The sequence below is a fragment of the Salmo salar genome, unplaced genomic scaffold, assembly GCF_965601325.2.
Source record: "Salmo salar unplaced genomic scaffold, fSalSal1 ptg000005l, whole genome shotgun sequence".
Classification (NCBI taxonomy): Eukaryota; Metazoa; Chordata; class Actinopteri; order Salmoniformes; family Salmonidae; genus Salmo; species Salmo salar.
This window is the reverse complement of record NW_027675309.1, coordinates 772,405-784,633: the sequence shown is the minus strand read 5'-3', so window position 1 is coordinate 784,633 and position 12,229 is coordinate 772,405. Positions and strand designations below refer to the sequence as shown.

At 41.9% G+C, this 12,229-nt stretch overlaps 1 protein-coding gene across 1 annotated transcript; it reads right to left on the bottom strand.

Moving 5' to 3' along the window:
- Positions 1–8,520: 8,520 nt before the first annotated feature.
- On the bottom strand, positions 8,521–11,905 carry LOC145865980 (NLR family CARD domain-containing protein 3-like). Its single transcript, XM_082970866.1, has 4 exons — positions 11,822–11,905; positions 11,466–11,694; positions 9,314–11,079; positions 8,521–9,019 (listed from the first exon to the last, which is right to left on the bottom strand). Exons 2-3 carry the CDS (start codon positions 11,647–11,649, stop codon positions 9,530–9,532), a joined length of 1,734 nt encoding a protein of 577 aa, XP_082826992.1. The 5' UTR covers positions 11,650–11,694; positions 11,822–11,905; the 3' UTR covers positions 8,521–9,019; positions 9,314–9,529.
- Positions 11,906–12,229: the final 324 nt, after the last annotated feature.

Sequence of the window (12,229 nt, the reverse complement as noted above, 5' to 3'; positions counted from 1 at the left end):
CAGATGCAGTGAACCTGCTGAGAGATGAAGGAGGGGATGAGAGGCCAGAACATCAGTCTCATCTTCATGGAGGACATTGATGCCAGATGCAGTGTCACCTGTGACAGTATTCATAAAGAGTAGGAGAGCTGATCTAGGATCAGTTTAGCCTTATAGATCATAATGCATCAGATTACATGGAGAGGAGGACCTGATCCTAGATTATAATGAATCAGATTACATGGAGAGGGGGGACCTGATCCTATATCATAATGAATCCGATTACATGGAGAGGGGGGACCTGATCCTATATCATAATGAATCAGATTACATGGAGAGGGGGGACCTGATCCTAGATCATAATGAATCAGATTACATGGAGAGGGGGGACCTGATCCTAGATCATAATGAATCAGATTACATGGAGAGGGGGAACCTGATCCTAGATCATAATGAATCCGATTACATGGAGAGCCGGATATATATAATATACCCTACTATTGTTTAATATTTAATATGCCATAAACTATTGTTTTTTTTTAACAGTTTCATTAATTCATTGTAATTAACTTAATCATTATGACACACCCCTATATTGTCATTGGTTGCACTAATTGCACTGCTCATCTACATAACCTGGTTCAAGTATTGATGACATCACCCTGAAGAAGGCACAGTGATGCTGAAACGTTGGTAAATACCCAATAAAAAGAGGATTGACTGTTACGTAAAGGGTCAGAGCCACTGAGTGGACAAAATATTAAGGATACCTTCCTAATATTGAGTTACGCCTGGTCAGTTTGTCATGGAAAGAAAAGTGTCCTTAATGTTTTGTGTAAATTACATAATAATTATACATTTATGGATTGTTTTATGTAGCCTATCGTTTTCTATTTATTCAACCTGCCATCTACCCACCTGGGGACTGAGGGTTATGAGAGAACCCCCACATCACTAGCTTCTCTTTATTCAACCTGCCATCTACCCACCTGGGGACTGAGGGTTATGAGAGAACCCCCACATCACTAGCTTCTCTTTATTCAACCTGCCATCTACCCACCTGGGGACTGAGGGTTATGAGAGAACCCCCACATCACTAGCTTCTCTTTATTCAACCTGCCATCTACCCATATGGGGACTGAGGGTTATGAGAGAACCCCCACATCACTAGCTTCTCTTTATTCAACCTGCCATCTACCCACCTGGGGACTGAGGGTTATCAGAGAACCCCCACATCACTAGCTTCTCTTTATTCAACCTGCCATCTACCCACCTGGGGACTGAGGGCTATGAGAGAACCCCCACATCACTAGCTTCTCTTTATTCAACCTGCCATCTACCCACCTGGGGACTGAGGGTTATGAGAGAACCCCCACATCAATAGCTTCTCTTTATTCAACCTGCCATCTACCCACCTGGGGACTGAGGGTTATGAGAGAACCCCCACATCACTAGCTTCTCTTTATTCAACCTGCCATCTACCCACCTGGGGACTGAGGGTTATGAGAGAACCCCCACATCACTAGCTTCTCTTTATTCAACCTGCCATCTACCCACCTGGGGACTGAGGGTTATGAGAGAACCCCCACATCACTAGCTTCTCTTTATTCAACCTGCCATCTACCCACCTGGGGACTGAGGGTTATGAGAGAACCCCCACATCACTAGCTTCTCTTTATTCAACCTGCCATCTACCCACCTGGGGACTGAGGGTTATGAGAGAACCCCCACATCACTAGCTTCTCTTTATTCAACCTGCCATCTACCCACCTGGGGACTGAGGGTTATGAGAGAACCCCCACATAACTAGCTTCTCTTTATTCAACCTGCCATCTACTCACCTGGGGATTGAGGGTTATGAGAGAACCCCCACATCACTAGCTTCTCTTTATTCAACCTGCCATCTACCCACCTGGGGACTGAGGGTTATGAGAGAACCCCCACATCACTAGCTTTCATGTTCTGCAGCCTTGTAAAGATAAGGAGGGGACGACTGGGAGGCAGGTTGGCATTTATTGTCATGAATTACATTTTACATTTACATTTTAGTCATTTAGCAGACGCTCTTATCCAGAGCGACTTACAGTCGTGAATGTATACATTTCATACATTTAAAAAAAAAAAAAATTGTTCTGGCCCCCCGTGGGAATCGAACCCACAACCCTGGCGTTGCACACACCATGCTCTACAAACGGAGCCACAGGTAAGACTTGCCCTGGAGGTAGGTTGGCATTTATTGTCATGAATCTTGCCCTGGAGGCAGGTTGGCATTTATTGTCATGAATCTTGCCCTGGAGGCAGGTTGGCATTTATTGTCATGAATCTTGCCCTGGAGGCAGGTTGGCATTTATTGTCATGAATCTTGCCCTGGAGGCAGTTCAGCAAAGTGGTTACTAGCTGGCACAGGCACAAAGTAATACAATCCGATTTTAATCCTAACCTCAACCCTAACCACACTGCTAATCCTTCCCTTAAATTAAGACCATAAAACAACATTTTCCACAGCCAATTCTGACATTGCAGCTGACATATCTAGAGGAAATCGCACAGTTCTGCCTCCAGGTCAAGATTCATGACAAACGTCAACATGAGACAGGGAGAAGCAATGTAAAAATCAATAACAAAATTGTTTCCACTATTAACATGCTTTTTCTTGTTTCAAGTATGTTTTATTATGAAAAGTACAATATATCCATGTATACTTGTACAACTATGGAGCGTATGTCCACATATAATTGTACAATTTGTTTTTCCAACATAAAAGACAAGAAATGATCACATTGGTATTTTAACAGTGTTATTGTAAGAGTTTAAATGTTTAAACAGAGGATACATCTAAAACAGGATAAAACAAGTGCAGTATGTTGTGAGAATGTTACTTTAACGTCGACTCATAACGTCACACTATAACTTCATGGGAGTCTTGTGGAAAGACTGCATGTTGTTTTGGGTGGATTGAGTGACGTCTTCATCAACATTTTGCAGAATATTCCGGTAATATTTTCACCTCTGTGTTTGTGGTGGAAGTTATTGCTGGAATGAGGTGTCTGTTTGTTCCCAATTTGAGGGTCAAGGTCCAATTATAGGAAGATGCGTATGTCTGAATGTGTCCAGTCGTGTGTGTGTGTGTCCAGCATGTGTGTGTCCAGTTTGTGTGTGTCCAGTTTGTGTGTGTCCAGTGTGTGTGTGTGTCAGTGCGTGTGAGTCCAGTGTGTGTGTGTCCAGTGTGTGTGTCAGTGCGTGTGTGTATGAGTCCAGTGTGTTGGTGTGTCAGTGTGTGTGTGTGTGTGTGAGTCCAGGATGTTTGTGAGTCCAGTGTGTGTGTGTGTGTGTGTGTGTGTGTGTTGGTGTGTCAGTGTGTGTGCCCTTGCAATTGTGCCAGTTCAAGTAAAGATGGCAAATGGAAGCAAGTCTGTGTTAACCTATGCGTTTCTCGAATCTGGTAGCTCAGCAACATTTTGTACAGAGAGACTCATGAGGCAGCTCAAGGCAATGAGATGGAAATTCTGCTACACACAATGGGGCAGGAGCTTTGAGATTAGAGATTGGCAATGTGGAGGGCGTCACATTTCTTGCATTACATCTACACCCAGAGTAAGATCCCAGTGACAAAAGAGAGCATTCCCACTCAGAAAGAACTCAAAAGCCATACCTGAAAGAGGTTCAGTTGAAGGAGATTGATGCCGACGTCGAACTCCTGATTGGCGTAAATGCTCCAAAGGCAAGTGTGTGTGTGTGTGTGTGTGTGTGTGTGTGTGTGTGTGTGTGTGTGTGTGTGTGTGTGTGTGTGTGTGTGTGTGTGTGTGTCCATTGTGTGGGTGTGTGTGTGTGTGTGTGTGTCAGATTATTATTTACAGGGACACTGAGGAGTCATCATACCAAACCCTAAACCCTGGATAGAGGGGCTCAGTGAATGTGGAGGTGAATGTGATCAGGTGGGTCAGTGTGTCAGAGGAGGCTCTATAGAAGGACAGAGTGCCAGCTGGCCAGTCCAGATACACTCCTACTCTGTGGAAGCTGGAGGAGGGGACGTCTATGGTAGTGGAGTTATTATTATGACAGGCAGAGTAATTGTTGTCAGAGCAGAACAGACTCCAGGACTTGTCATTCCATCCAATCACACAGTCCTCAACCCTTCCTCTCCTGCTGATTCCTTTATATGTCACTCCTATACCAGCCCCCCCACTCCACTCTACCTCCCAGTAACAGCGCCCAGTCAGACCCTCTCTACACAACACCTGTCCACAGTCCTCAAATCTCTCTGGGTGATCAGGATACGGCTGCTCCTCTCTCCTCCATGTCACCTTTCTGTTCTCCTCAGACAGAGAGAGGCGTCTGTCTACTGTGTTTGGGTCCAGTGTGAGATCACAGACATCTGATGGATGAAACCAGACACAATATTAGAAATCATCATCATTCACATTAGAATGTTAACTCACTTTTCACTAATTCATTTAATGTAGATGTTTCTAGGTATCAAAAGGAGAAGTTAAGGTAACTTGAGACTTGTTTAATGATCACATGTTATACTGTATGGTAATATAATACACACTTATTCACAATAATTACACACACACACACACACACACACACACACACACACACACACACACACACACACACACACACACACATTGTCAAAGCAACTCTTTGTAAACTTTGGTGTCCCTGATTTCTGTTTCTGTAGAACTACAGCTGATATTTAATATGACCAAGTCAGTAATGATGGTGGTCTTTGACTTTGACTTAACTTGAATTAAGACTTATTCTTAGTCATAATCTTCACAGCAGTCAACACTCACATTGTCTAAGCCCAGGTCTCATTGTGTTCTCTCCACCATGTTCCACACTGTAGCGGTAAGCAGAAGAACAGACAGTCAATAAGTACACCTGAACTAACACACAGACTGGACACACACACGGTCAGCAGATAACTTCAAGCGAATGTTTGTGTTTGTGTGTGTCCTGTGTGTGTGTGTTTGTATTTCCAGTGTGTGTGTGTGTGTGTGTGAGTGTGTGTGTGTGTGTGTGTGTGTCTGTGTCCTTTGTGTGTGTTTGTCCAGTGTGTGTGTGTCCAGTTTGTGTGCGTGTCCTGTTTGTGTGTGTGTGTATGTCATTGAGAGATTGTCACTGGACACACACACACTGCACACACACTGGACCCATACACACAGACGACACACACACACACACTGAACTCTCTCACACACACTGAACTCTCTCACACACACACACACACACACACACACACACACACACACACACACACACACACACACACACACACACACACACACACACACACACACACACACAGTCAGCATATAACTTTGTCCAAGTGGTGGTCAGAATGTTTGTCTTAAATAGCCTGATAAGTCAAACATGTCTGATATGAACATTGACATAAACCCTCCACATACTTGAGTTTCTCCAGTCTGCAGTGTGGATCCTCCAGTCCAGCAGAGAGCAGTCTGACTCCTGAGTCTCCTGGGTGATTGTAGCTCAGGTCCAGCTCTCTCAGGTGTGAGGGGTTTGACCTCAGAGCTGAGACCAGAGAAGCACAGCCTTCCTCTGTGACTTGACAGCCTGACAGCCTACAAAGAGTCAAATCTCACCATTACCAATACCATTGAAGCTCGTCTAGAGGTTAGTTAACACAGTGTCCAAAGAAGGGCCAGAAGTATACAGAATAACACCAATAACAGAGGGGGTCTGATCTTTGTGCCTCTGTAACTTTCTCATTCATCATCATTAATGATTCATTCATGATTATTCATAATCATGGTAGCATCCACATGAATGTAGAAGTGTTCAGAAACATCTTCTATTCTTACTGACAATACAAGAGAAGTGACTCCAAAATGACAGGACATTATTCACCATTCAGTTTCTATTAGGAAAAACATAATCCAAAACACAACCAAGACAAACTACAAATGCATTCAACAAGTTAGTAGAATCACAAGCTTGATGTAATCACTGCAGGCATGGAATATGGGACTAAATACTAAACTTATGGCTACTTTAATACAATATAAGTGAATTTGTCCAAATAATTAAGACTTCTTCAAATGGGAGAACTACGTACAGAAAGTGCTTTCATTTCTAAACGGTAAAACAGATATGTATGAAAATACCCTCAAATAAAAGGTGACATTCTGTACTGTCACCTAATATGAAACATCTCAAATCCAAAATGCTGGAGCATAGCACCACATTTAGAACTGTAAGCTTCACTGTCCAAACACATATGGTGTGGACTATGTGTGTCTGGTAAAAACATGTGGATCTGGTGAACAGTTATCACTTGTTGACCAACTACAGGAATACTGACCTCAGAGTCTCCAGTTTACAGTGGGGATTCCCCAGTCCAGCAGAGAGCAGCTTCACTCCTGAATCCTTCAGGTCATTGTTACTCAGGTCCAGCTCTCTCAGGTGTGAGGGGTTTGAACTGAGAACTGAGGCCAACACTTTACAGGATGTCTTTCTGAGTTTACAGCCTGACAGCCTGCAAAGAGTCAAATCATATTAAAATCACACTGCTATTCTTTGGTGGTGAAAAAAGTGGCAGTATATTTCTTCAACATATTCAGATATATCAGTGTCCTGAAACCTGCCATATCTAATAATAAATTAATGTATCATTATTATAAATGAAAAATTATCAAAGTATTGCTTGTAGATAGAAAAATGCATATTACAAATATTTGAGTAGACTGACCAGACCAGTTTAAAAGCAGTATCAGTCAAAAGACAGACAGTGAGGTATCAGATTTAGATTGTATTGAGTATACAGTCCACATCATATCTATGTTGACAGTGAAGATAACATTTTAAATGTGGCTTTATACTCCAGCATTTTGGATTTGAGATCAAATGTTTCATATGAGGTGACAGTATATAATGTCACCTTTTATTTGAGGGTATTTTAATACATGCACTACCGTTCAATAGTTTATGGTCACTTAGAAATGTCATTGTTTTTGAAAGAAAAGCACATTTTTTGTCTATTAAAATAACATCAAATTGATCTGAAATACAGTGTAGACATTGTTAATGTTGTAAATGACTATTGTAGCTGGAAACAGCTGATTGTTTATGGAATATCTACATAGGCGTACAGAGGCCCATTATCAGCAACCATCACTCCTGTGTTCCAATGCCACGTTGTGTTAGCTAATCCAAGTTCATCATTTTAAAAGGCTAATTGATCATTAGAAAACCCTTTTGCAATTATGTTAGCCTGTTAGGGCTAGGGGGCAGTATTGACACGGCAGGATAAAAAACATACCCGATTTAATCTGGTTACCACTCCTACCCAGTAACTAGAATATGCATATACTTATTACATATGGATAGAAAACTCCCTAAAGTTTCTAAAACTGTTTGAATTGTGTCTGTGAGTATAACAGAACTCAAATGGCAGGTCAAAACCTGAGAGATTCCTTTACAGGAAGTGGCCTGTCTGACCATTTCTTGAACTTCTTTTCCATCTCTATCATTTACTAAGGATCTCTGCTCTAACGTGACACTTCCCACGTCGTCCATAGGCGCTCAGAGCCCGGGAAAAAACAGAATGTTGTCATTCCAGCCCCAGGCTGAAACACATTATCGCCTTTCTCAAGTGGCCGATCAAGGGACTCTGGGCTTATGCGCGTGACCCCGACCGCCCCCGCCTTTATGATTTTTTCCTCTGTTTGCCGAAAAGGAGATTCCCTGTCGGAATATTATCGCTTTTCTACGAGAAAAATGGCGTAAAAATTGATTTTAAACAGCGGTTGACATGCTTCGAAGTACGGTAATGGAATATTTAGAATTTTATTGTTACGAATTGTGCCATGCGCGCGACACTTCTTTACCATTTCGGATAGTGTCTGGAACGCACGAACAAAACGCCGCTATTCGGATATAACGATGGATTATTTTGGACCAAACCAACATTTGTTATTGAAGTAGACGTCCTGGGAGTGCATTCTGACGAAGACAACAAAAGGTAATCAAACTTTTATAATAGTAAATATGATTATGGTGAGTGCTAAACTTGCCGGGTGTCTAAATAGCGAGCCCGTGATGCCTGGGCTATGTACTTAGTATATTGCAAAATGTGCTTTCACCAAAAAGCTATTTTAAAATCGGACATATCGAGTGCATAGAGGAGGTCTGTATCTATAATTCTTAAAATAATTGTTATGCTTTTTGTGAACGTTTATCATGAGTAATTTAGTAAAATGTTAGCGAATTCCCCGGAAGTTTGCGGGGGGTATGCTAGTTCTGAACGTCACATGCTAATGTAAAAAGCTGGTTTTTGATATAAATATGAACTTGATTGAACAAAACATGCATGTATTGTATAACATAATGTCCTAGGGTTGTCATCTGATGAAGATCATCAAAGGTGAGTGCTGCATTTAGCTGTCTTCTGGGTTTTGGTGACATTATATGCTGGCTTGAAAAATGGGTGTCTGATTATTTCTGGCTTGGTACTCTGCTGACATAATCTAATGTTTTGCTTTCGTTGTAAAGCCTTTTTGAAATCGGACAGTGTGGTTAGATTAACGAGAGTCTTATCTTTAAATGGCTGTAAAATAGTCATATGTTTGAGAAATTGAAGTAATAGGATTTTTTAAGGTTTTGAAAATCGCGCCACAGGATAGCCGTGGCTGTTACGTAGGTGGGACGAATTCGTCCCGCCTAGCCTAGAGAGGTTAATAGACGCTGTGGGTACGACATCGCCGAAGCTATAAACTCGCACACCGAATCAGCATATTCGTCAATGTTGTTGTTCGCCGCAATGCGGAACATATCCCACGTGATCGAAGCAATCTTAAAGCGTTATCACTTGTTGACCAACTACAGGAATACTGACCTCAGAGTCTCCAGTTTACAGTGGGGATTCCCCAGTACAGCAGAGAGCAGCTTCACTCCTGAATCCTTCAGGTCATTGTCGCTAAGATCCAGCTCTCTCAGGTGTGAGGGGTTTGACTTCAGAGCTGAGACCAGAGAAGCACAGCCTTTCTCTGTTACTCCACAGCCTGACAGCCTGACAAAGAGATCATCATGACTTCACAAACACACTGTTAATTTAACGAGTAGTGTGGAAGGACAATGGCAGATGCATTTGGTTTATTCTTCCAAACAACATATAGATTAATCTTCCATCTCCTAGATTTGTATGGACATATTGTTATACTAATGTGAACACCAATGCACTGATTCAGTAATTTTTTCATATTAATATATTTCATATTAATATTATATTTTAATACATATATTTTCTCTAAACGGAATATTTGTTCCAGATGATTAGTTCTCAAATGTCATTTTATTTACTCACAGAACAGCTCTGGAGGCTTTGACCACTGGCAGCAGCCTCAGAAGACCTTCCTCCGATCCAGAGTATTTCTTCAGGTCAAACACATCCAGCTCCTTTTCTGAAGTCAGCAACACAAAGACCAGAGCTGACCACTGTGCAGGTGACAGTTTGGCTCTAGAGAGACTTCCTGATCTCAGGTAGCTTTGGATCTCCTCCACCAGAGAATGGTCATTCAGTTCATTCAGACAGTGGAACAGATTGATGCTCCTCTCTGGAGAGGGATTCTCCCTGATCTTCTCCTTGATGTACTGGACTGTTTTTTTCATGGGTCTTTGAGCTGCTTCTTGTCTTTGTCAGTAGATTTTGTAAGTGCTTCTGATTGGACTCCAGTGAGAGGCCCAGAAGGAAGCGGAGGAACAGGTCCAGGTTTCCCGTCTCACTTTGTAAGGCTTTATCCACAGCACTCTTGTAGAAAGTAACTTTAGGCTCATCTTTTGTTTGCGGTTCGGCCATTAGATTCTCATTGTTGTTGATGAATGAGAGGAACACATATAAAGCAGCCAGAAACTCCTGAATGCTCAGATGAACAAAGCAGTACACCTTGTCCTGGTACAGCCCACATTCCTCTTTAAAGAGCTGTGTGCACAATCCTGAGTACACGGAGGCTTCATTGACATCAATGCCAGCCTCTTTCAGGTCTTCTTCATAGAAAATCAGATTGCCATTCACAAGCTGTTGAAAAGCCAGTTTTCCCAGTGACAGAATGCTCTCTTTATTCCATTGTGGACCTGTCTCTTCGTTCCCAAGATACTTTTCATTCTTCTGTTTGGTATGAAACACCACAAGGTGTGTGTACATCTCAGTCAGAGTCTTGGGCATCTCTTCTCTCTTATGTTTCAGCATGTGTTCAAGGACTACTGCAGAAATCCAACAGAAGACTGGAATGTGGCACATGATGTGGAGGCTCCTTGATGTCTTTATGTGTGAGATGATTCTGCTGGCCAGGTCCTCATCACTGAATCTCTTTCTGAAGTACTCCTCCTTCTGTGGGTCATTGAACCCTCGTACCTCTGTCACCTGGTCAACACATCCTGAAGGGATCCTATTGGCTGCTGCAGGTCGGGTAGTTATCCAGAGGAGAGCAGAGGGAAGCAGATTTCCCTTGATGAGATTTGTCAGCAGAACATCCACTGAGGTTGACTCTGTGACGTTACAACAGATCTTGTTCTTCTGGAAGTCTAGGGGCAGTCGACACTCATCCAGACCATCAAAGATGAACACAACTTTGTACTTGTTGTAGATGGAGATTCCTGATTGTTTGGTTTCCATTGAGAAGTGATTAAGAAGTTCAATCAAAGTGTGTTTGTCCCCTTTCATCAAATTCAGCTCCCGAAAAGGGAATGAAAACACAAATTGAACATCCTGATTTGCTTTTCCTTCAGCCCAGTCCAGAATGAACTTCTGCACAGAGACTGTTTTTCCAATGCCAGCGACTCCCTTTGTCAGCACAGTTCTGATACGTTTGTCTTGTCCAGTTAAGGGTTTGAAGATGTCGTTACATTTGATTGCAGTCTCTGGTCTTGCTTGTTTCCTGGTTGTTGTCTCAATCTGTCTCAGCTCATGTTCATTATTGACCTCTCCTGTTCCACCCTCTGTGATGTAGAGGTCTGTGTAGATCTTATTGAGAAGTGTTGGGTTTCCTTGTTTAGCGATCCCCTCAAATACACATTGAAACTTCTTCTTTAGATTAGATTTGAGTTCACGTTGGCAAATCACAGCAAGCTCATCTGAATGAAGAAATAACACAGAGGATATTAATATTACGTCTGTTTTAATGTCTACAGTATTGAAGGACTGTTAAAGTTTTAAAATAATAATTTATTCTCTTAAGTGACTGTATAAATGTATCAATGTTTTCTTAATGCATTACAGACTGGTGTGACTGATTATATTATTATTGGTGTTATTGATGGTATTATTAATGTTGTCTCTCTCTGTCTCTCTCTCTAAATTAATCAACACAACACATCCCTTCTGCTACTTGATGAGGTCACAAGGTGTTGTGTTAAGGTTGCTACAATATCATTGAGTTACACAGCTACTTTAGCTGTACTTTAGCCACAGCTTTTAAATGTTATAAAACAGCATTCAACATGAGGCAGACATATCTTACATTTCTCCAGTGTGTCAGCAAGCTCCTTCCGGTTCATTTTCCTCAGGACGTGCAGTGTGATCTTCAGAGCCCCCTCTCTGGCACTGCTCTCCTGCTTCTCATCTTCAGCATCCACCACTTCCTCCTCCTGCTTCTGACTCTCAAAGCCTTCTGGGAGTTCAGGACCAAGAATCCTCTTGAACATCTTCAGCTCGTTCTTCACAAATGTTATAATTTTCTCTTCAAGCAACTGAAATAAATCAAGTAAATAAGTTAAGCAAGAGAAGAAATGCTTTCTCATTAACACATGAATTAATAATTGAAAGAAACATTACTTGAGGAAAACAAAAACAAATGTACATAACAGGACCACATACACTGAATATAGAGTCCAGGTCTGTTTGATGACTCTGGGAAGACTGACCACTGAGAATCTCTGACTCTGATCTCTCCTGTTGGTTTCTGTGGACAAAACATGAGATTACAGTACACACACACACACACACACACACACACACACACACACACTGTTTTAGGACTATGAAAATGGACTAAAGTAGGAGAAATGACTAGAGACAGTGTTGTTTAACACACTGACCATGACCCATGAGTTCTTCTTACCTTTGTTCAGTAGAAAAGTCTCCCTCTCTAAAGTGTATAGGATGATTCATAGACTTGTCACTCTTCATGGACACACAGCTGGGAACAGGGGAGGCTGGTCTCTCCTGCTTGATTGGTCTTCAACACAACAGAGACAAACATTACATCTCTCATCTACTCTGATC